This window comes from Sitophilus oryzae, unplaced genomic scaffold (genome assembly GCF_002938485.1).
Source record: "Sitophilus oryzae breed Bouriz unplaced genomic scaffold, Soryzae_2.0 scaffold_860_pilon_pilon, whole genome shotgun sequence".
NCBI lineage: Eukaryota > Metazoa > Arthropoda > Insecta > Coleoptera > Curculionidae > Sitophilus > Sitophilus oryzae.
In genome coordinates, this window is record NW_022147484.1 from 1,992,268 (window position 1) to 2,019,217 (window position 26,950).

The 26,950-nt window shown below is 32.5% G+C and overlaps 1 protein-coding gene across 9 annotated transcripts; it reads left to right on the forward strand.

The window, feature by feature from the left end:
- Nucleotides 1-1,951: 1,951 nt before the first annotated feature.
- LOC115890240 (E3 SUMO-protein ligase PIAS1) lies at nucleotides 1,952-24,669 on the forward strand. 9 transcript variants are annotated; one of them, XM_030910413.1, is made up of 11 exons: nucleotides 1,952-2,312; nucleotides 2,456-2,540; nucleotides 2,596-2,765; nucleotides 11,071-11,233; nucleotides 11,303-11,462; nucleotides 11,522-11,775; nucleotides 11,830-12,070; nucleotides 12,125-12,359; nucleotides 12,428-12,606; nucleotides 15,451-15,618; nucleotides 23,686-24,669. In XM_030910413.1, the coding sequence occupies exons 2-11, from the start codon at nucleotides 2,514-2,516 to the stop codon at nucleotides 24,033-24,035; spliced, it is 1,947 nt and encodes a 648-aa protein (XP_030766273.1). In that variant the 5' UTR covers nucleotides 1,952-2,312; nucleotides 2,456-2,513; the 3' UTR covers nucleotides 24,036-24,669. The 9 variants fall into 9 exon arrangements, 8 of the variants coding, with proteins under 8 accessions (XP_030766273.1, XP_030766272.1, XP_030766274.1 ...); XR_004051607.1 differs by adding an exon at nucleotides 15,995-16,276 and having other exon boundaries at nucleotides 1,953-2,540; nucleotides 23,686-23,809; XM_030910412.1 differs by having other exon boundaries at nucleotides 1,952-2,540.
- The last annotated feature ends 2,281 nt before the right edge of the window (nucleotides 24,670-26,950 follow it).

Below are 26,950 nucleotides of genomic sequence, written 5' to 3' on the forward strand. Positions count from 1 at the left end.
TGAAGATCGCTGTCATTTTATATGGGAAATGTCCTCAATCGTAATTTCCCAGCCAACTGGACGCCGTTTTTTCGATCATACGGTATATATTGACAAAAAACACTGAAAAGCACATATTTGTTTTCTACTGAAAATAATTCCAAAATAACTTGCAATCTGGCAACATCGAAGATATGCGCATGCGTAGTGTCTGTGACTATATGCAGCAAAAACTCTTTCAAGGTCAGCCACCGGATCCACACCATTACCGGTGTGGATATGGTGTGGATCCGGTGGCTGACCTTGAAGCCCATATTTACTGCTTTTGATCATCGATACTACGCAAGCGCACATCGTCGATGTTGCCAAATTACAGTTTATTTTCGAATTATTTGCAGTTGAAAATTTTTTTTGCGGGATAATGAAGATTGTGAAATGAAAGTATTATAATATATAAAATTGTAATAATAATAACATTTATTTATATGTTTACATTAGAATTAAAATTTATCATTTACGGATTTTTTCTTAATGGTTTTAAACTTATTAGAATTATTTTATTTCTTTCAAGTTATTTAATTTCTAGTTATTTACAGGCAACAATATTTTTGATTATATGCATGTATTGATGTTTTGAAGTACTACCATGACGGGTCTTATTATAGAACAATAAACGGCAATCGGAGATAGAGGTAACATTTTACCTATTATATAATGTTACTAATATAATATACTTTGATTATAATTAATGTTTGTATCATAATTTCTTAAAAATATCAAGTTAGTGGATTAATAGCAATTTTAGACATATATTTTATCGAAGAGTGTGTATTGATAAGACTAGAATAAGCTTTATGTTTTATCTTTTTCTCTTTAGAAGGGAGATGGTTTGTATCGTAGAATACATTACAGTATTTAATATCGTGTACTTTGATATTCTTTTCTTAATTTACTTAATTTCTTGTTTCCTATAATGCCAAATCTTGACAATATGGTGAAGGTTGAGTTTTGATTTTATTAGTTTTATAAGAATAATAATAATAATAGAAATTCAAGACTAAATTAAGACTTAGTTTGTGATTTATATTAAGATCTTTCTTATAATATTTGTTATGTCTTAATCTTAATACTATATATTATGCTTCGTCTGGAAAATAAAAGTTAAAATATCTTAATTTTGCATATCCTATTCCATCGTTCCATTAGGAAAAATATGGTTTATAAATCATATATGCTAAGAAAATCACATAAATTAGGTCTAAGAATAGAGAAATCTTAATGTAGCAGAAAAATTAATGCAATATATGTATAAGCAGAATTAAACAAGGTAACTGATGTTAATGTTGCTGAAGCTGATTCTACAATTTTAGTTACGGAGGCTAAAAGGCCTTTTAAGGCCTCCGTAGTTTTGATGAAATGTTAAAAAAAACCTATTATGAACATGACATGGAGCTACAGCTTAAAAAAAGGAAAAAACTTGGACACATCCCTTTTAATTTCCCGAATTAATATTATATTTTTAATAAAGCACTTTTTAAACGTAACATAATAATCTAGATAGGAATCTAGAGTTTTATTTCTATATAATTTTATTGACTATGAAAATATATAATAAGCGTTCACGTGTTGTGCGAAATATTAAAATAATAATATAAATAATATACCGCATACTATGAAAAAAAATAGCGTCACCGATGACTATGAAATGAAGATCGCTGTCATTTTATATGGGAAATGTCCTCAATCGTCATTTCCCAGCCAACTGGACGCCGTTTTTTCGATCATACGGTATATATTGACAAAAAAACATTGAAAAGCACATATTTGTTTTCTACTGAAAATAATTCCAAAATAACTCACAATCTGGCAACATCGAAAATGTGCGCATGCGTAGTGTCTGTGACTATATGCAGCAAAAACTCGTTTCAAGGTCAGCCACCGGATCCACACCATTACGTAGTCTGCCATTACCTAAAAAATTAAGAAAAAGTAGATTATCCCATTTTATTCTTGCTTAGTTTGGATTTTGCGACACTGACCTTCTGCTACATGACGTCACACTAATAGAGCGTATTCCAAATTTTTACAAATCTGTCAAATTTTATATTTATAAAACTCGAATAGAATTTTTGGTGACTCCTACTAATTAAAATAAAAATAAAATTAATAAACAAAAGTACTGCTGGATATGGTTAAGTTCTACCCAAAGAGAGAGTTAATTCTTTGGCAACCCGCGAAATGAATTAGTATAGGAATGATGTTTGTTGTGTTTTTTTGTGCTATAGCACTATTCAACAATATTCCCGCCGAATTCTTCATATCTTATTTTTAATGTAATAAGTGCTAATACTTACTTATAATAGTGTAATATATAAAGTTATTTGGACAATGCTTCTATATAAGTGGTTTTCTGTTTTTGTACTATTAGATATCATGCATAACAGTTCTACTCTATTTTTCATATTTTTATGGTGAGGTCTATATCAAGAGTTTCAAGGAATTATTAAGGAAACCGCATTAATGCAAGGGAGGAGATGTCTGAGCAAACTGAAGAATTACGGGTAAATATCAGTTCTTAAGCCCATTTCAAAAGATTAGTATATATTTGAATTTCAGAATATGCTCTTCAGTTTTCGAGTGTCAGAATTACAAATGTTATTGGGCTATGCTGGTAGAAATAAGACAGGACGTAAAACCGAACTTCAACAAAGAGCTGTAGAATTACTCAGAGTTAGAACACATCCGATCCATCAAAAAATCAGAGAATTATATAAAACCATACAATCGTAAGTTTGATTAACCATTATAACTATAGTAGTGCATTAATGAGAGGAAATTATAGCGGTAAGGATGTTCAGTGATTCATACTCATTATTATAAACTGCAACATATTTCTTTTTATTTACCTTTTGTTTGCATAAAAAAGTAATTAAAAGGTACAATCCTAAATCATATATTACAGTGATCTGACAACCATCATCTTAACACAAGAAGGGTAGATTTTTATTATATACCTATGATTATTAATAGATTATTTTTTAATCTGCCTTGGATAACAATCAATGATAATTTTGGCGAGGCCAAGCCCTACACGTCATTACTTGGCCCGTACTTTTCTTTATTTTTTAATACTTAACAAGGTTGTAATTTATTATTATATCTACCTTCCACACATGTACATCTACCCTCCATAACATTGAGTAAAAATAACTTTTAAATTGTATATTTAAATGATAATTTAAGACGAAAATTTTTGACAAAATTATATGTCACTTTTTAATAGATGACGCCTCGAGATTGACTAAGTTTTCAGGTTACTTTTAATCCAGATACAGTTTGCGTGCCTGTTGAGCATGCAGGTATAGCTATTGTCAATAAACTGCTGAAAGGAGGAAGTTAGGTCATTTTATTTATATTCTTTTGAGAAATAAAATAACTTCAAAGGATTTAAATAATCTACAGGTTAGACAAACAAAAAGGACAATGTGTAAAATATACTTAATGTTTTTTCTTCTACATATTAGCTCTGCATGTTAGCTGTGGTATTAGTCAGGCATTTGGGATTTTTAAGATTGACTGCCCTATTCTTCATATTTGATATCATTACTACCAATACTACTTCAGTTGCGATTTTCTTTTAGTTCTTACAGTTGCGATATTAGTTTAAAATTTTGATAATTATAATATTTTAATATAGTTTCAGATTTATAATATAATATACAGGGTCCGGCAATAGTGCGTCGCATCCATAGCTCTTATAATAAACAACTTAGAAATTTTCTATGGATCTGGACGATTTTTTTTAAATGGAATAACCTGAAATTCAATAATATAGAATTTTATCTTATTTTCTGAGTACTTTACATAATGGTGGTTTTGTTAAAAAATTACCTTTGAAAAAACCATATGTGATATAATATTACGAATATCCGCTAAGCTGTTAAATATTTTGAAATAATTTAAGTACAAAAAATGGTCATTTTTTAATTCTCCATCCATTCTCCATCTAACAAAAGAATACAGGGTGTTCCATTAAAAAATAAAACGGAGAAAAACGATATTTCAGAAAGTTTGGCGGATAATTTTGAACACCCTGTACGGTTTAAGATTACGACATTTATAGGACAGTAAGTACAGACCAACTATTGTAAATAACTAGTATAGTTTTGATTTCCGGACATTTCTTGTATTTTTAATATTTTTTTTTAAGAATGGCTAGAAAATATTTGTTTTATTTGTTTTTTGTTTACTTATTAACATCTCCGAAACTCTCAAAACATATTTAATATCTTATATGACGAATTCCGCTTGAGGTTGACTCGTCTCGTCCTCGTCTCGGCATATTAGTACGCCTTTTGGAAAGAATTTGCTATAGCCTCGTTTCATACTCGTTTCGGGTTTGTCTCGTACTTGCCTCGGCATATTTATACGCGGCTTTAGGATTATGTAAGGTGACCGGAAAATAAGACAAATAAATCGGAGAACACATACGCGATCGAGACCACGATCGAACCACGAGGAAGGAAAGGATATGGAACGGAAGGGAAACGGAACGGATAGTGTGCATTGTCCTATTCATTTACATGATATAATATTTTATGTAAACGGAAGAGAGCTGATATACCTTTATACATATTTTATGCAAAGCTTTAAGAATGCACTTAATCAAAATTCCTAAGTTACTTATTTCAGAAGCTACAGATGCCAAACGCACTATTGCCGGATCACATATGAATTGAAGATGTTAAAAAAATCTTGTTTCCCCCTATTGTTTAGATTTTAAAAATACGATTGTTGACAGCGCCTTACACCTTTTTTCTATGGTCTCCGACGACTTAGATTTGTTCTAATATTTAATTATTTATGACGATAATTATTTTTAGAGTTTTTTATAATTTATTTTATATAAAGGTTTAATACAATTCAATTTTATCAAGTTACAGTATTTTTATAGAGATGTGTAGTTCGTGAACGAACTAGGTAAAATGAACTATTCCGACCCCGGAATGAAAGGAACTAGTTCGGAATTTCTCAAAGAAGTAGTTCCTCAAGACCTATTTCGGGATCGATAATAATATACATATATATGTGTATAATAATATATAATAATATGCGACGGCGACGGATCGGCCATCGCGATTGTATCCCGATGCTAGGCAAGAGTGGGGAGTGCAGCCGTATGTTATCGGATCGGGACCTAGAAGAACTAGAGAAACTAAATAAAGACTAGTTTACGTATGGATCAGTCAGCGCGATTGTTGTCCAATGCTAGACAGGAGTGGGGAGTGCCAGTCATATGTTATCGGATCCGGACCTAGAAGAACAAGAGGAACTAAATAAAAGACTAGTTTACGTACGGATCGGCCAGCGCGATCGTAGCCCGATGCTTGGTGAGAGCGGAGAGTGCTAGCTATATGCTACCTGTCCCGGACCGAAAGGACTGAGAGGGACTAGAGAAACTAATTAAAAGACTAGTTCACGGAAATCTAGTCAATCGGCAGATCCGAGATATAATACAAGGCGACGACGATGGATTCGGCCTTGTCTATTGCCACAGCTGGCGTAATTACCACAAAAAATTGTCGTGGATACTGTTTTTGATTTTCAGTTTGTTCTTTGAATATTTTATGGGAATGTTTTGGTTTGGTTTGGTCCCTAAAATTAAGAAATATCTTATAAAACGAAGTAGATATTCTGAATTTTTAGACTAAAAGAAAAAGCTTGAAGTGAGGAAAAATGCAATTTTTCGTATTATTTGCTACAATTTAGTTTTTTAAACTCTGATTTGAGTTTCTCTTTTATTTCTTTTATCTGCAATAAAACTTACCTATATGTTTTTAATATACGCAATTACACGTCTCGTTATATTTCGTACATTATAAAAAGTATACTGTGAATAGTACTGACTGACAATTAAACCCTTAGCTTGTTTCATATAGATGCGAATCGCGAATTGCGAAAAGCGATTCGCCAAAAAATATTCGCAAAATTTGGACCTATTTCATACAGTCGCGAATTTTTAGGGACATTTCATATTTCATTTTTGCTCCACTGAAAGTTACTAAAAAAAAATAACCTGAGATAACTTAATTTGTTTTTATTCGTGTTTACGATCTTTATTTTATATTTTATAGCATACAATATGAGTTTAAATTTGTTTAATGATTATTAATATTGATTATGATTGTGGGATTGGAACAGAAGATGCAAAATTGCCATTTACTTATTGTTAAAACGTAGAATAGAACGGGTTTATAGGTCATTTGGGACATGTGAAATATTTAAATTTCGTAAGCAACAAGGTGCTTATCGCAATTTAATTCAAGAAATGAGGACAAAAGATGAGGAAAAATTTAGGAATTTTCACAGATTGTCTGTACAGGAGTTTGATAACTTGGTTGAAAAATTGTCACCATATTATATCAAAAACATATACACGAGAACCCATTTCACCTGGAGAAATGCTTTCAGTTACTTTGTACTTTGGTCTCTGCTTTGGTACTTTGTGCTCTGCTTTGTGGCAGCGTCGTCAAAATAATCGATAACCGGATCACAACACCATTCTGCGCAAACGCGAACCTTAAAATCGCGCGAATATTCGCAAAAAGTTGAAAACACTTTAACTTTCTTGCCCCCCAAATTTTAAATCTTGCGAATCGCCAAAATCTTAAAATTTCTGACAGCGCTGCATGATCATTAAAATTGGACCAATGAGAACAGTTTCGCAAAATCGCAATTCGCGATTCGCGTCTATATGAAACAAGCTTTAAGCAAGCAACGGGGATGTCAATGCTCGCGTTCATCAGGACAAGTTGATCAGTGAGCGATGTACCATCGATTGGTTGTCCTGCTGAACGCGCTTTTTAGATCAAAATTTTAAGTAATGCATACTAAATTGTTTTCATCCATTCTTGGCACAAATCGAGAGTATTAATCAACAAATCAACTGAGAACAATAAACAAAATGGTTTGTTTTCGTTTTCCAAAACATATTGTGAGATTTGGCGTATGTGATGTTTAATCCATCATGCATCGGTAGCGTAGCGTATTTTAAATCTGATGGAAAAAATGGCGACTGATCCCGGAGCGCTCACAACTAACCGGCGCGTTCAGCAGAAAATTAGTGATCGCTGCAGTAGCGCTACGTCCTGATGAACGCGACCAATGTTATACGGGAACTATTGTGAACTAAAGACATAGTTTAAGGAACTATTCCCCTGGAGCAGGGTTCGGAAGTAGTTAATTAAGACATAATTTACCTAATTAACTACGTGTAGTTTTTCTTCAAAAACTTCGTCTTTTCCCGTTCATTAGAGAACAACGGCATACGGTCGAGTCGGCCGCTGCTGGCACGTAGAAGTAGACGTAAAGAATCTTTTACGTGTATAAAAAATAAAAAATATAAGAAATGCGCATGCGTACGTAAACGTTTACGTGTTTGTAGGCCGACTCGACCGTATGCCGTATATTTTTTATTTTTTATACACGTAAAAGATTCTTTACGTCTACGTCTACGTGCCAGCAGCGGCCGACTCGACCGTATGCCGTTGTTCTCTATTAACTACATGAAAACTACGTTAATAAACTATGTATTGATATTTCGAATAATTTTCCTTTGTATGAGGTGTAATAGAGATAATATGATGTAAATATTATATTTAAAGCCATATTTCTTCCGTTTTCTTAAATACATTATGTGTTTTTAAAGCTTCAACTTATTATAACCTCACCTCAAACCATTGATATTTGAAAGTTACATACATAGGTTACATAAACTACACCCTCTACATTAACTACATGTAATGTAGTTTATGTAGTTTTTAAAAGTAACATGTAGTTTTCCGAACCCTGCTCTGGAGGAACTAGAACTAAAGAACTATTTCCTCCCAAGGAACTAGAATTCCCACCTCTAGTATTTTATAATTTTTACCAAAGATTTTTACAGTATCAATTTAAAAGTACTAAAATCGCAACCCCAGGATACAGTCGCAACAATTTATAAATCACAATCGCAGTAGTCGAGTAGTTTTGCTCATCTCTAGTACCAGCAGCCAGGTTTCGGAAAACTACATTTACTTATAAAAACTACATAAACTACATTACAGGTAGTTAATGTAGTTTATGTAACATATGTATGTAACTTTCAAATATTAAAGGTTTGAGGTGAGGTTATAATAAGTTGAAGCTTTAGAAAACATATAATGTATTTAAGAAAACAGAAGAAATATGGCTTTAAATATAACCATTCACATCATATTATTTAGATTCCTACTACAAAGCACAATGATTCATAATATCAATAGATAATTTATTAACGTAGTTTTTATGTAGTTAATGAACGGGAAAAGACGTAGTTTTTGAAGAAAAACTACACGTAGTTAATCAGGTAAATTACGTCTTAATTAACTACTTCCGAACCCTGCCAGCAGCGCGATTTTCGATCATAAAATCGAGTCCCGAAGAGTATTCGCCGGGTACATGCAAACAGGGCTGCAATTTTTTTTTTGGTAATGGTGTGGATCCGGTGGCTGACCTTGAAACGAGTTTTTGCTGCATATAGTCACAGATACTACGCATGCGCAAATAGTCGATGTTGCCGGAGTGCAAGTTATTTTGGAATTATTTTCAGTAGAAAACAAATAATTTTAATTTTCCTTCATATGTGTTTTTCAGTGTTTTTTTGTCAATATATACCGTATGATCGAAAAACGGCGTCCAGTTGGCTGGGAAATGACGATTGAGGACATTTCCATAAAATTTACATAAAAAATGACAGCGATCTTCATTTCATAGTCATCGCTGACGCTATTTTTTCGGTCATAGTACGGTATATTATTTATATTATTTTAATATTTCGCACAACACGTGAACGCTTATTATGTATTTTCATAGTCAATAAAATTAAATAGAAATAAAACTCTAGATTCCTATAATTAATCTAATTGCTCTAGATTATTATGCAACGTTTAAAAAGGGCTTTATTAAAAATTCGGGAAATTAAAAGGGAAGTGCCCAAGTTTTTTCTTTTTTTTTTAATTTTTAAATGCTGTAGCTCCATGTCTTGTTCATAATAGTTTTTGTTAACATTCCATCAAAACTACGGAGGCCTTAAAAGGCCTTTTAGCCTCCGTAATTAAAATTGTAGAATCAGCTTCAGCAACATTAACAGTTACCTTGTTTAATTCTGCTTATACATATATTGCATTAATTTTTCTGCTACCTTAAGATTTCTCTATTCTTACACCTAATTTAGAATAGCATATATGATTTATAAACCATATTTTTCCTAATGGAAGGATGGAATAGGATATGCAAAATTAAGATATTTTAACATTTACCTATTTTATAATATAGTATTAAGATTAAGACATAACAAATATTATAAGAAAGATCTTAATATAAATCCCAAACTAACTAAGTCTTAATTTGGTCTTGTATAAACACAGGTATAAAACTAATAAGATCAAAACTCAACCTTCACCATATTGTCAAGATTTGGCATTATAGGAAATATAGGAAACAAGAAATTACAGTAAATTAAGAAAAGAATATCAAAGTACACGATATTAAATACTGTAATGTATTCTACGACACAAACCATGTCCCTTCTAAAGAGAAAAAGATAAAACATAAAGCTTATTTTAGTCTTATCACCACACTCTTCGATAAAATATATGTCTAAAATTGCTATTAATCCATTAACTTGATATTTTTAAGAAATTATCATGGAAATTATGATACAAACATTATAATCAAAGTATATTATACCTATTAGTAACATTATAGGTAAAATGTTACCTCTATCTCCCATTGACGTGTATTGTTCTATAAGATTCGTCATGGTAGTACTTCAATACATCAATACATATAATCAAAACTATTGTTGCCTGTAAATAACTAGAAATTAAATAACTTGAAATAAAATCATTCTTATAAGTTTAAAACCATTAAGAAAAAATCCGTAAATGATAATTTTTAATTCTAATATAAATGTATAAATAAATGTTATTATTATTACAATTTTATATATCATTCCTTAATTTTGGATATCAAGATAAATCTGAAATTATAAAATTAATTATAGAATTTGTATTATTATTGATTAACACTCAAAAAAAATTTATCAACTGCAATAATTCGAAAATAAACTGCAATTTGGCAACATCGACGATGTGCGCTTGCGTAGTATCGATGATCAAATGTAGCAAATATGGGCTTCAAGGTCAGCCACCGGATCCACACCTTTACCTTTTTTTTTTTGGGTACCTGCGTGGATTCGGAAAGTACTTGACGTCTTTGAAAAGGATCGACTTCGACTGCAGGTCTTGGCATGGGCACATCATATAAAGATATCATATATAATAATTATATATACATATATATGCTTTATATAGTCCGGGCTGCCTGCAGCCAATAAATTGAAAGAAGAAGACTCTGACAGAGTTACCTAGTTGTTTATGACAAACTTCACCTCTATAATCTAACTTATTTTCATGTTGTGGATTGTGGAATTATGCGAATGTAATGGCCGACGGTTCTTATGCCTACTAAATTGTTAATTACTTTTGCTTTTTTTCTTTCTAATACATTAACATCGGATTTCAAATGTCCCTGAGGGATATTTTATACAGGTAATTCAAATGTTATACTAAATTTATCCACGCTTTGAAATTATTGTTTTTGTTTTAAAAAATGTATAAATTCCACTTTTTTGTAGCAAATTTTTTGATAAATGGTTTAATTAAAACTACTTAAGAAAGTGTTTTACACTGATGTTTGCTTTGGTGTATCTCATCATATAGGATCTGCAAAAATATGTACTACAGGTATTTTATCCATATTTTTTGTGGTGGTAAAGTGTATTTTCACTTTCTAGGATGATCTTAGTCTTTATATTTTAATGCTTGGTTAGAGAGATGTTTAGGGTTGTACTACAAACACCCAGCTTTTTTATTTTAAAGCCCAACTAATTAAATTATTTTGCTTGTATTTTGAAATCTTTATTTTACTAAATTTACATGTTTATTAGACAGTGGAGTTTCATACAAAAGCTAATTTACATAGAAACTAATTGGAGTACTGTTTGATTAGCAACTTTTCCAGGCAAGCCAGTACACTGACATCAGGTCCTCAGACAAATTCTGCAACTCCAGATCAACAAACTCAAGTTACAACAATGTCACAGCAACCTGGGAACATAACAAGAAATACAGCTCAAGTTCACCCATTTAGTGTAGATTCAAGGACAATGACTGTAAGTTATATATTTTTATATTGAATGGATTACACGTTTGTTATATTTGATTTGTTATTATTGCTATAGACTAGACAGGCAGCCACTACTGCCATGTACAGCACACCTAGTATGGCTCAAAATATGTATTATCCTCAATATACAAATCCAAAACAACCTGTTATGTCCAGTAATTTTCCAGTTCATCCAGATGTTAGATTTCGTAGATTACCTTTTTATGACATAATAGGTAAAGTATCTTATTGATATATCTTAATGTTGTGAACTTAACTCTTGTTTATATTAAAGCTGATCTCATAAAGCCCTCCACTTTGGTGCCTCAAACAAGTCAGCGCATGCAGGAGCAACTATTTTATTTTCATTTAACTCCACAACAGGCCACAGATATAGCCATCTCGAGAGATATTAGGCCAGGAGTTAAATGTGATTATATTAAACAAGTTCAGTTAAGATTTTGTTTATTGGAAACAACTTGTGAACAAGAGGACTGTTTTCCACCTCAAGTTATGGTTAAAGTTAATAACAAGTTATGTCCTCTTCCGGTAGGTTTCATAGCATACTTTCTTATTTACTTGTTTGAAGTATAATTATTTCAGAATCCTATTCCAACAAACAAGCCAGGTGTAGAGCCAAAGAGACCACCCAGACCAGTTAACATAACTCAAATGGTCAAATTAAGTCCAACTGTGGCCAATCAAATATCAGTATCTTGGGCAGCTGACTATGGTCGTGGCTATGCTATGGCAGTGGCGCTTGTACACAAACTGAGTTCTACTGATTTGCTTCAGAGGTTACAGAAAAAAGGTGCAAAACATTCTGATCATACAAGAGCACTCAGTAAGATGAGCAGGGATAAATATCTAGACATATTTTATTTCATTTTATTTTTAGTAAAAGAAAAATTAAGCGACGATGGAGATTGCGAAATTGCGACAACTAGTTTAAGAGTTTCATTAATGTGTCCTTTGGGCAAAATGCGAATGTCTACTCCTTGCAGGCCACAAACTTGTGGACATTTGCAGTGTTTTGATGCATCTTTGTTCCTCCAAATGAACGAACGTAAACCAACTTGGAACTGTCCTGTCTGTGATAAACCTGCAGTGTATGACAACTTGGTCATTGATGGGTGAGTTTAGTTTGGTGTTACTATAAATATATATGTATCATTTTTTGACACATATTGTAATATTAAAGGTATTTTCAAGAAGTTCTAAATTCTGTATTGCTGCCATCGGAGTGCAATGAAATACAGCTTCTAAAGGATGGAAGTTGGAGCAGCCAGAACAGTGACAAGAAGGTTGTCAAGAGCGAAAAGTCAGTACCAACTAGTATAGCTATTGACGATTCCATCGAGATAATAGATGATAATGTTGGTAAGTAAAGTGAATTTTTTTAGTAATTTTAGCACTTTAACTTATCCGGGACCGTGTTACAAAAAGTTACATTTTAGGCCGTGTGGGGTAACTATGATACCCCACTGAAATATTTCAAAAACTATTAATATTTTATCATTCAAGTAGGTAAATTATTAATACTAATTTGTAAAGTTGTATAATAAAACGCCAATAATTTAAATAGTTTGTATTTGTTTAATATAAAATACATTTAATTTTAAAACTAAACTGTTATTAATTTTCTACACATTATTGGGCAGTCAGTCATGGCATAAAAATGTTTTACATTCTTTGCAGTGAATATTAAAAATGTTTTTTTGTTGCATGTACTACATAATATGTTTGTTTTTCTGTTACGTGATTTACCGCAAAATCTTTGGTTTGAATTTGGTTGAATCTCTTTAGCAGGATTTATAGGAACTGCGGCATTGCTTTCGGCAAGAAATAAATCTATTGCTGTTTTTACAGTTTTGAGAAAATTGTTACGTTTTATTTCCTTCTTAGAACGTTTAGAAGTACAAGTCCTTGTACTGGAGGATTGCTCTTTGCGCGCAGAATTCGAAGCGAATTCCGTAAGAATCTCTTTTGTGTTAGCCCAGCATCAGTATATTTCTTTTGCGCCATTTTTCAATAAATACACGCACTAACTTACTACAGCTTAGTAAATACCAACAGTAAACTAAATATAGAACTTGTTTATGTCTTCATACAGTCACCAACACGAAAAAACATGAATTGTGCGTGTAGGATTTCGAATCTCTGCAGGCCATGCGGGGTAACACAGGTACCCCAGGCAGTAAATTGACATGTTTTCAGTTTTTCGCGGAAAATAAAAAAAATATTTGGATATTTTTGTTAGAAAATGATTTTGTAATATATTTTCTAGGACTACCTGAAAGGAAAAAAAAATGAGAAATGAAAATTGTAAAAGTTATTAAAGAAAAGACGCATCTGGGGCAAGGTTATTAAAAGGTAAGATTGTCTCGTAACTTTTGGACCAATAGGAGCGAAGCGGAATAGCATCCCTCTGACGTAGATAGAACGTATAGAATCATAGATAAAAGGAATAGAAAATAAAATGCAATCGACAAAGAGAGATAAATGGACAATACAATAAAGAAAACACACATCAAACAACTGAAAACTATTGACGCCATACTCTATAAACAATAAAGTACACAATGAATATCGATTCGGAAATACACTGTCGGACTGTGGGCAGTTTTTATCCCTTTATCTATGAGCGGTATCATTCTTATGACGTAGTAGATGACGTTTTCGATAATGGCGGATCGAGTTACGAGACAACTTTATCTTTTAATAACCTTGCATCTGGGGTACCTAAATTACCCCGCACGGTCCCAGAAAGGTTAAACGAACGGAAAGGTTAACTAACTAAAGGAGGACGCGCACTGAATCCGGCCAGAGTGGCCAGCAACGGCGACGGCAGTGACTGCGACCATTGCAGATAATAGAGGTAGGAATTTGTTGTCTACATGAGGAAATAAATTTCGGTCTGTGGATGCCGTCTACATCTACAGTGGTGCGCGTTCTCCTTTTATTTTATAAAATAATTTTTTTGGCATTTTCGTAATTAATTAAAATATTAGTTTTGATTGGAATTTCAGTGAATGGTTTGACATGATTGTTATGCCTCACTGGATTTATCACAAATATAGTTTGTGATAAATCCATAAAAAGCTAATTTCCAAATAGTACTTATAGTGATGTAAAATTACCGGTAATTTATAAATCGGTAATATTACGGCAACATTGGTAATTTCTAAAAAAACAGCTTTTTATATAATATTATTTTTTTTTATTTCAAAACTGTAAAACATTACAAAAAAAGACAAGAACGTTTTTTAAGCTAGTCAGAGCCACAGTGGCCTACATATGTTATACTCGTACGTAATAGAGTGGATAATGGTAAATCATCCTCCCAGTTTTGACATATGGTTCTTCTTTTTCTTGCGTTAATTGAGTCAAGTCTATTATTACTTCGAAATCGATTTCTTCTTCCATTTAGTAAATTATAATTATGGGCAATATAAGTAAGTTTCTGGACCTTAACCACCTGGACCACGGTAAGTATGTTTCTTGTTGGCCGATCGACAAATGCATAAGTAGTACTAAATAAGGTTCTTTTGGTTGAAGTTGTTTGGTTTGGTTGTTATTTACGATTGTAAATTTAAATTGTCTATGACCAACATACTTATTTTAGAGCTGGAGCAAATTCCTATCCACCAGACAGATCCAGACATACATAGATTTTTTACTGAATGAATTTTAATTTTGTATTATGCCAGTCAGTGCTTCAATAATGAGATCTAGTTGTGAAAAATACTTTGGATGACGCCTTGCAGTTTCAGAGATGAACTCCGTTGATTTGCTTATATTTTCTTGTTTTCCGACCTAGCAACGGAAAAGCTTCAGAAATTCGCTTAAACAAGTCACAAGTTGCTTGTACTTGTAGCCAAAATTCGTTTCGAAGCAGAGGGTTGGGTTGGTTTTGTGTTGAAAGAACATCAATAAAATCGGGACTATCATCAACTGCTAAGCTTTTCAATGACTGTTTTCTATCCAAAAAACTTTTGGACTAGAAACAAAGTAGCCTCATCTTGTTTTCACAAAAAAAAGAACAAGAGTAGAGCGGAAAAAATCAATATTTCCAATGCCACCGATTTTGCCGTAATATTACGTAATATTGCCAAAATTACCGGTAACATTACCGCTGTAATATTACAGCACTTATAAATATACTTTACATCACTTCCTGTACATCACTACTTATAAATATAAAATTTACTTTGTTTATATCAGAAATCGTGAGCTCAAACGTCACTCCGCCATCCTCCTCAACTGACAAACCTAAAGAGCCAGAAAAGAAGAAGGAAGTTGTAGACCTGACGGTGTCAGACTCTGATGACGACGAGCCACTAGCCAAGCGAAGGCCTCCGCCAAAGCCAGATTCTACCATCAAATTTAATGGTGAGTCTTAGAACGGACAAGGTAGCGAGGAGAATGCGGTGGTTACGCGTAGTGTTCGGCACCGAATTCGTTCAAAACCTCCATTAAAGAAAGATAATTCTTCTAAGCTTTCTGTAAAGGATGGAAATTAATAGTTTCTCTGAAGATTAATGTTCATTCGATTCATTTTATTGTTAAAATGGTTCGTTAGGTATTACGTTAATTTTTAAACGGGTTTTTAAGAGAATTTAGATGTTCTAGGTGGTATAAGCCAACATAGATATATCCGATTCATTAATGATAGCCATTGCGTCAGAATATTTTTATTTGGAAAAGGCAGACGGAACAGAGATTTAAATAAGTTTGATTGAAACAACTTTCTAATTTATTGACTTAGGACTGGAGACAGCCAAATCCCTGGTCCAAAGAAAGATAGATGACTTTTTCTCGTTGGATTTTAATCGCAGCGTTGACTGCTGACGAACGAAGGGGTAACTGATAAGGATGGGCGATAATGGATTTTACCTATCGATAAGTTATCGCTATTCACCTGTCGATATGTCGATAATTATCAATATATCGATAATCAGGGGTAAGTTGATATATCGATAACTGTCGATATATCTGTAGGTATCGATAACTAGTTATCAATATATCGGGGAGAAATCTGTCCCTAATCGTAAGTATTTAGTACAAAAAGTGTTGGTTTTAGTGTGGGTTTACATGCATCCGTAATGCTTCGTCCGTTGCTGGTTTTATGTAATTTTGTTGGTTTATTTAAAAAATGACAGCTCACACTTAGGGTATCTACATAGTGAGGCATCTCGATTCGATGCTCGCCGCGATGCATCGTACGCGCACTTACTCGCCGTTTTAAAACAGTGCTTAAAACGTGCGCGTAGGATGCATCGCGGGAGCATCGCTTCGTGATGGCCCACTATGTTTGTACCCTGAAATATGACTGGAGTAACGAATCGACAGACGACACATGACAGATGCATATAAACCCATCCTTATGAAATTTTAAAGAGAACTAAAAATATAATATGCATAACTTAATTTAGTTTTATTTTTTTTTCTTTTTTTCTTAAACCCTTAGATTATATCCATATATTTTTCTTCCTTTTCTTGGGTATGAGTTTTTTTTATTAAATTGAAAGATTCGATTTTTTTTATGCGACGTTTCGCTTCAACATAGTGGGCTTTTTCAGGCACTTTATTCTTGAAGCCCACCAGTCTGTATAAATGACATTGTTATGTAAATTACATAATTGACATTTATCCAGACTGGTGCTAGCAAGACAGCTTCAAGAATAAAGTGCCTGGAAAAGCCCACTATGTTGGAGCGAAGCGTCGCATAAAAAAATTTCCATCTTTCAATTTAATAAAAAAAACCTCATACCCAAGAAATGAAAAAACAATATATGGATATGACTTATTTTATATACTAATTTGGAAATGTTCATTAAGGTTTATAAAAAGCTAAATAAAAATATACCTAAAAATAACTATCGATATCAATATCTCGATTCTTATTTGTATATTGATAGTTATCAATAAGCAATGCTTATGGAAATGCTATCGATGTATTGATACTAATAAATTATAAAGTATAATATACATACTATCTATAATTTTCACCTATACCTAAAATAATCCCAACTCTAGTAACTGTTCCACAAATATGGAGGGGATTGTTGTTTGAATTCATCACTGTTCTATGTGAATTTCTAAGTTTATTGGAATATTCAGAATGATGTGATTGTTACTTTTCCTGATTTGAACTATAGATTTATGTCCAGTCCGATTCACGATGTTACATTCATTATATAATAATTTCATTTTGATGAAGCACAATGTTAACTGTCTACATTAGGAATAAAACATGACAAGAAATATTCTTAATTTTTTCTTTTTAATATCTTTGTTTGATCCAGTAATGGAGTTCTCTTCGATATTAAGACACTAAAGTTCTCTCTCAATAAAAATATTCTGACGCATTTGTTATTTTTTTACGTTGTTGTATCTATGTTTGTTTATATTGTCCATCAAGATTCAAATATTTATTATAATAAATTAATTAAATTTGATATTCAATCTACACTAATTATTAAATGAATACTGTTTAAATATTCTATTCATATTTTTTACGGGGCTACAAAGTATTGTTCATAAAATTTGATAAAGAACTTGGCTTTGGCTAGTCTATATTTTGTAATGAATTTATTTTATGTAAAAGTCAAGTTATTAAAGTTGTCTGATGTTTCTGAAGTTGAATTATGACCAAAGATTCCAATAATTTTATTTTTTTATTAAATTTTGGCTTGACACCAAGTCACTGTGTTGCAAATTGTTTAACCACAAGTATTTCCTTAGTTTGTAAGTTTTTTAAAAGTTCTGTTCGTGCTATTTTATTATTATGTATGTTCAAAGCGAAATTATATTTTTTAACTTACCTGTTGGCTTTTTATTTTCAACAAAACTTAATTGCCTTTGTACCTAACAAATTAAAGTTTACACGTTAAGAACATATTTTGGTTTTCTAAGATATACACACAATATAAGCACGATCTGAAGATATTTTATACATGTTGGCCTATTGATCCAAAAAAGTTCTATATCAGATTTTCAGTTTGAGATATTTATACAGTGTGATTCAAACTAAAGTTTAGTTTGTTTAAATTATATTTATGTTATCATAAAATTTGTATTCTAAAAAATACTATAATATCGTTATCTATTAGGTACTTATTTGCAGCCGTATTCTTAACTTTTCGAGACGTTACGTACCGTCTCGGGATCCACGCAGGGACCGAGAAGATTTGACGTTTAAAGTCAAGGTATATCGCGCATTCGGCACCGAACAAATACATTAAAAATCGCAATTTATCTATTCTTCTGGACGTGATGTCCCGATTTTGTGATTGAGAATCGTACTGCTGATACCGTGATTTTTTAATAACAGTGACGGAACTTTCATACTGTTTCGTGGCTTTAGCGAATGTAGGCTATTGTGACAACCGACACCATGATTTCTAATATCAGTTACTTTCAGTCGTCCTATATTATCCACCGTAGGATGTTTAATTCTTAAATTATTCATTAAGGTTTAATATTTTTTTTATTAATATTTGAACATTTTAACCCGAAAGAATAGAACGAACCGAACGCGCAGAGTAGAATTTGCGAAGCCTGGACCTGTCCCCGAGTAGAACTGAACGCGCCAAACGGCATTTTACATTCAAGAGTGGGATTAGAAAAAAATATTTAAAGCTGTGTATAATCCATTTCTCGTATAACATGTCAAGGACTCGATGTCGATACAATTTTCTTAAGCATTGTTTTTTTTTCTCCTTACAAATTATGAAAAAGCACTAAAAGCTATTGTTAAATCAGTATTCATGTTTCTTCTTATCTTGATACATGGTTGCGGTTGTTGGTTTTGTACATTTACTAGTAAAAACAAGCTAAACTACCGCAGTATACTCACAAACGCTTTGAGCAGATGAAACATATATATTCGCGCAAACGCAATTATTTTTTGTTCGGACTATTTGTTGTGCTTGTTCCAATGCGTTTGGTTTGTTCTGGTTAAAATATTCAAGTCTGGACGCACCTTTAAGTTTGACCGTTGATTGAAAGAATTGGGATAATATGCAACCTAATGGGCGAATTTGTGACAAGGCTGATTTGATTTCCCCTTACGCCTCAAGTGCTGTACGATGGAGACATCAATCGTTCTGCGGACAACGCATAAAACTTATTTTCTCTAATTCGACCAGCGAAGGCATATCGAAGATGGTGTGGATTTGAAAGCGACAGTGTTGCCATATTAAAATGTGTAATGTCTGCAATACGTTTGACAAACATTTCTTTGGATAAAAAATCCGCGTAATAACAAAAATAAAAATTCTTTTATAGGTTGTAGTTTGAAAATGACTTCACAGTCTACCTATATCTAAACAAAATATAAACAGATATTTTGTATTGACCATACGGTCTAGCGTTGTCTTTCGTTACGATTCGATAACGTTCGGTTTCAGATGTTTGTCGTAAGGAGTTGCAATAAGCAGTAATGCAGTCAGTGATTACGATCACTGTTACTATAAAGCTGAAAAACGCTGCTCTCAAAAGCTATGTCATTAGGTTGTGACACCGTTTTCTAAGACATTTGATAACAGTTACGTTACGTGATTTTTTTTATCAGCGACGAAATCACAGGTTGTGATAAATCACTATTACGGGTTATTTTCGGAATTTGGATTTAAACATTTTTTACTTTTTTGAAAGCCAACAAAATATGAACAGATATTTTGTATTAACCATACGGTCTAGCGTTGTCTTTCGTTACGATTCGATAACGTTCGGTTTCAGATGTATGTCGTAAGGAGTTGCAATAAGCAGTAATGCAGTCAGTGATTACGATCACTGTTACTATAAAGCTGAAAAACGCTGCTCTCAAAAGCTATGTCATTAGGTTGTGACACCATTTTGTACGACATTTAATAACAGTTACGTTACGTGATTTTTTTATCAGTGACTAAATCACAGGTTGTGATAAATCACTATTACGGGTTATTTTCGAAATTTGGGATTTAAACATTTTTTATATTTTTTAAAATAATTTTTTTGCACTTTCCAAGCTTTCTCAAAATTTGAATATCAGAAAGGATTTATGCCTTTTAACTGAGAGACTGTTGTTTGTCGTAACGAGTTGCAATAAGCAGTAATGCAGTCAGTTATTACGATCACTGTTACTATAAGACTGAAAAAAGTTGTTATCAAAAGTCATGATTAGGTCACCGTTTTGTACGACATTTGATAACATTTTTTAAAATAAATTTTTTGTACTTTTCAAGCTTTCTCAATTTTTTTTTTATTATGATTTATTAGCAATCAGAATATTTGCAAGGAAATTCTATGGGCTAATTTGATGACTTGAGAGCAATGACGCTCCAGTTAACGTGATGAGGTCTTCTCCAGTGAAAAATCCTCCTTAATATTCTTTCTAATCAGATGGCCATTGTCTTTTAAGTCTTCTTGTAGGTACTGGTTCAAGTAGAGGCGGAAGTAAGGTATTGGTGTGATCGTGCAGTCTAATGAAATGTTTTTTTACTCCGAGTTTGGATGACTTCTTTGACCTACGGAATTTTTAAATCTTCATGTATAGTATGAGTGGAGACATACCATGGTGCGTCTGTTATCATCCGTAGAATTTTAGATCGGCTCCTTGGTATTATGGCTATATTTGATTTACTAGCGCATCCCCAGAGCTCTGCTCCATATGTCCAAATAGGTATTATTATGGTTTTGTATAAAAGAAATTTATTCTCTAGCGACAGTTTGGATCTTCTTCCCATTAACCAATATAAGTCTTTTATTTTTAAATCTATTTGCTTACGTTTCTTTACTATGTGTTCTTTCCAGGTAAGCTTAGTATCCAAGTGCATGCCTAAATACTTGGTAGAGGAAGACTGCGGAATTAGTGTGGTGTTTAAATATACTGGAGGGCACTGGTCTCTATTTAAAGTAAAAGTTACTTGGGCCGATTTTAATGGATTAATTTTTATTTTCCAATCACGTAACCATGCCTCTATTACATTTAGATGTCTTTGTAATATCAAGGAACCTGTTTCCGGCTTTTTGTTGACAGCCATAATTACTGTGTCATCTGCAGAAGTAGCCGTTGTTTCATTGTTTGTGGGAAAGTCTGCTGTAAAAAGGACATAGAGTAGTGGTCCTAAGACACTACCTTGTGGGACACCTGCATTTATATTAATCTTAATCCTCACCTATTCTGACTCTACACACTCTACCATTTAGGTAGGATTTCAATATCGGAAAGTAGGACATGGGAAGATAATTTTTAATTTTGTAAAGTAGTCCTGTATGCCATACTTTGTCGAAAGCCTGACTAACATCAAGAAACTGATGTGCAATACTTTTTGTCCTCAAGAGTTTGAGTTATATTGCTGGTAATCCGATGTATCTGCTGAATAGTGGAATGTCGTTCTCGAAACCCAAACTGGTGATGTGGTGTCCAGTTTTTGGTTTTTGGATCTGAATTGATTCTACGAAGTATCAGTCTTTCAGGAATTTTGGAAACCAATGGTAGTAAGCTAATAGGGCGATATAAGGAGACTCTGTTTAAATCTTTACCGAGTTTTGGGATCATTATAATTTCGGCTGTTTTCAGCGATCTCGGCCAGTACTTCAATCTTATGATGGTATTAAATATATATGTGATAAGTACTAAGCCCTTCCTTGGTAGTTCTTTTAACATTTTTGACGTTATCTTATCCACTCCTGGTGCCTTACGAGGGTTTATGTTGTTAATTTCGTGCTGAATTTCTTTAACTGTTAAAAACTTGATTGCTGATATGTTTAATGGGACAACTGACACACTTCTTTCTATTTCATGATTTAAGTCATTGTTATTTTTAAATTACTATAAATAAAACACAGTGTGTTACATACAAGAAACTTTATTTTATATAAGGACCCTTATGGAAATACCTATGAAACATCTATGAAACATACCTATGAAATGCCTATGAAACGATCCACGATGGTTTTTGCAGTTCACAGCACAGCTTTTTTAGTTTTTAATGCCAATTTTTCACAATTATCAGGGGTTTGAGTAAATAAAACTTAAATTAAACTCACAAGATAGTGGTGGGCAAAACTGTTATTTTTAGATAACAGTTGAAACTGTTATAGTTATTTATAAAAAGCAGCTTAAAAATAACAGGTTTCTTTATTTCCTATTATGGTATATAAATATAAACCCAAACTGGTGATGTGGTATCCAGTTTTCGGTTTTTGGATCTGAATTGATTCTACGAAGTATCAGTCTTTCAAGAATTTTGGAAACCAATGGTAGTAAGCTAATAGGGCGATATAAGGAGACTCTGTTTAAATCTTTACCGAGTTTTGGGATCATTATAATTTCGGCTGTTTTCAGCGATCTCGGTCAGTACTTCAATCTTATGATGGTATTAAATATATATGTGATAAGTACTAAGCCCTTCCTTGGTAGTTCTTTTAACATTTTTGACGTTATCTTATCCACTCCTGGTGCCTTACGAGGGTTTAGGTTGTTAATTTCGTGCTGAATTTCTTTAACTGTTAAAAACTTGATTGCTGATATGTTTAATGGGACAACTGACACAGTTCTTTCTATTTCATGATTTAAGTCATTGTTATGACTAAATCACAGGTTGTGATAAATCACTATTACCGGTTATTTTCGAAATTTGGGATTTAAACATTTTTTATATTTTTTAAAATAAATCTTTTGCACTTTTCAACCTTTCTCAAAATTTGAATATCAGAAATGATTTATGCGTTTTAGCTGATAGATTTGTTTATATGATGGTATATTCGCCACAGCTTATGTACTACCGGCTGATCATCTTCGTTTGTTTTTGTTTTTACTTTTTATTATTTTCATTTTTTTATACCATCTTTTACTTGGTATGTATCAACAGAAAGCAAGAAAGCAAAAAATAGATATCTCAAAATCGTTGCTTCTCTCGGATTAGTGGTTAATATGATATTATCATAAGGCTTAACCATTTTTCATCGTCGAAAAATAGAATTTAATGTTGATATTTTAATGGCATCGATTGTCATTTGCAAGCCAACTTGACGTCGTTTTTTTTCGATCATACAGTATTTATTTTGTGCAATGTACTAGTTGTCTATGGGCACCTACATGAATTCTTCTTTTATGTTGTACGTTGTCGAACAACACTTTAGTTGTCGCACACAGCTAGTTGTCGTATATTTATATTTTACTTTTCCGTCTTCCCATAATTACTTTTTAAATATAAGTATGTAATAGTGTTATAACATAACATTAGAGATTAGAAAAGATAAAACATTTAGTGTGCATCTGTTGGTAGTATAATTTCAAGAATGTGTATTTGAATAAGACATATTCTGTAATCTATGTTTGAAATTCCTATAGCCTTAGTTTTTCACGGCAATGTAGAAAAAATGATTTTATCTGTATAAAATTGTAATATAGTAAAATGATACTAAAAAAATTTCGGGTAACCATACCACAATTCATATTTTTTCTAGATACGCAGAACAATATATCCTCATCTAGTTCGACTCAAGCGCGTACCACAACCACTCCGGGGCCTTCTTCAGTTTCCAGTTCTGGATATCCCGTCAGTCCTGGGGTGATAAACCTGGACAGTCCATCCCCGCCTCAATCACCACAACCGGTGCCACAACAGACCAATCCAAATCCGGCTTGTATGATGACCACGCCCACCACTCAGGCGGCAACCAGTTACAGCACCAACAACGGCAACATGCAGAACCAAGCGCCATCGTTCGGTGGTCTGTCTCAGAACAGTATGCCCTACATCGATATGGAAAACGAGGCCAGTAGTGTTAATATTAATTATACTCAGAATTACTAAATTAAGTGAGAAATATGAGACTGTTATGGTTAGTTCGTGCTTTCAATGTTAATCCTAATTTAAAATAATGAAATAATAAATATCATGAAATTAACCTTGAATCTACCATGGGTCATAGGCCTTTGACATTATTGATTCTAGGTCGATCATTGAATAGAACTTCTTCATAAACTGCTATAGTTAGAAATTTTTTTATTATTTGGTATAATGAGTTTATAATAGGGTTTACTTATTACTATCACGTAAAATTTTTGAAAATCACGTCTAGGTGTATTTTATTATGGATTAATTCATATTTAAATAATTAAAGGTCTTGCCTGTGCTAAAAGTAGGGTTAGGTAACAAAATATCGAAAAAAGTTGGACATTTGTCAAGAATCTGATTTTACGCCCATGTATCAAGTTTTATAATTAACACGGTAGATAATTGTTTAAAATTAAAAACGTGTTAGTTCAACATTTTTATTTGACAAATATTAAAAATATTATCAAAAAAAAATTGTTAGTCCCTGTATATTCATGAAACTTGGTCCATGGACGTAAAATTAAATTTCAAAAACGTCTTTTCATAGATAAATGAAACAAGTTTAGATTGGAAAGCCATAAGGACAATGTAAACACTATTTGGCGCTATTCTTGCAACGGTCGCGACCCAAAGCTTTTGAAAATTTCGGAGCGGTTCGGCTTTTTCCGGAATTATATCGCCAAATATTATTTATTCAAATTTATTATTATTTTATTTTAATTTTATAAATAAAACAGTGTGTTACATACAAGAAACTTTATTTTATATAAGGACCCTTATGGAAATACCTATGAAACATCTATGAAACATACCTATGAAACGATCCACGATGGTTCTTGCAGTTCACAGCACAGCTTTATAGTTTTTAATGCCAATTTTTCACAATTATCAGGGGTTTGAGTAAATAAAACTTAAATTAAACTCACAAGATAGTGGTGGGCAAAACTGTTATTTTTAGATAACAGTTGAAACTGTTATAGTTATTTATAAAAAGCAGCTTAAAATAACAGCTTAAAAATAACAGGTTTCTTTATTTCCTATTATGAAGACAGTCCGGGGACATACTGTGTAAACAAGGGTAATATCTAATTATAGTATTTCAAGAGATTCATTTTTCTTAGTGCGATTCCAAATAATTTGAAGTCTGTATAATTTAGCCTTTACTTCTAGTAGTTGTCCTTTTACTAGTTGAAAAGTAATATCTTTATTTAGTGTATTTTTAGTATCTATCGTTTGTTGTATCATTATCTCTGAATAGTAAATTTGTTTTTTGAAGAGCTTTAAATCGCAGCAAAACCAACGAATATACATTATTTAAATTTAATATTACACTCAATGTGTTTGCTACCTTTTAAACAGTCTTTTCTTAACATAGTGTTTTTATTCTTATCACCATCTAACAGTAATAGTCTTAGGACAGTGGTGAAAAATACAAAACTATTACTTTGCCACTGTATTACTGTATTGTAATAAGTTTAGACTGGGAAAATTTAGAAAAACTCAAAACTTTCTTTTTTGAAAGCATTTCTTTAGAAAAATATACATATTACTAAATATATATATATATATATATATATATATATATATATATATATATATATATATATATATATATATATATATATATATATATAAATATATATATATATATATAAGACATTAATTAAATTGTTATTTTCATTTTTTTATTAGGTACTTCTCATTATTATAATAAATAAATTAATCATTAAATTTCTAAGGACCATTCACAATTTCTTAGAGTAAATCTTAGTAAAATTGTCTTTGAAGAGTTTTAAAATGTAGCAAAAACAATGAAAGTATATATTTAAAGATATTAATAAAAATAACTAACTAACTGAAACTTAATAACTAAGTACTGAAACATACAGCACCATAATATCTTGACCCCCGCCCGTTATGTTCGTAACAGGTTGAAAAACAATGTATCTAAAACAACTGGCTAGCGATTCTGTAAACATATTCCCTGTCTAGTGACTCATCAATCGTATACAAATAACATAGGCTAGACAGGAAATTTCTTGCTACGGAGCTTACAGAATCCCACCGCTGATGTGTTATTCTCCAACCTGTTTCGAACCTCCATCGACAATCGACCGATGCAGCAGCGTTACTTTCCCCCTCCGATTATCTCGACAGCCGGCCGCCTGTTATGCTCGTAACAGGTTAAAAAAACAACGTATCTAAAATGACTGCTTATTTTCTATACGTTATTCTTTAACCCGTTGCGAGCCTCCAGCGACAATCGACCGATGCAGCGGCGTTACTTTCCCACTCCTGTTATCTCGACTGCCAGGCGTTATGCCCGCAACTTTTTCAAAAAAGCTGCTTTTATATCCTATTTTTTTTAAGCTGTTGTAAGCCCAACACGACCATCGGCCGATGCAGCTACGTTCGCCGTAGCGCATTCCCCACTCCGTTGTCCGTTGTATCTCGCCGCATGTATCGATGGTTGTTGAAGTAACATGTTTTCCATCCATACTAGTTGTTTTTTGGAATTGCTTCGAGCCGCATAGAATTTCGTGGCGGTGCAGAGCGCCGACTTCGTTTCACGAGCGATCGATATCTATGTGTCGTTATTTTATATCTGTTATTTTTAGAAGTAGTAACGGTTGCGTTAGTTTATTTCTAAATAATTGTTATAAAATAACAGATAGTTAAATAACAACCCATCACTATCAAAAGATAGTGATGGCAATAATTACATTGAAAATGGACGCTTTAAATACTTTTCAGATTTTTTTCAATAAGAGCGGTTTAGATTTTGAAAGATTTTATAATATTTGAAGATTCTGACATTGACAAGAGAAATTTATTTCTGTTTTTGTTTGCGGTTGTTCTTAGCAACTGCTACAGCAGCGCCAGATCGCGTA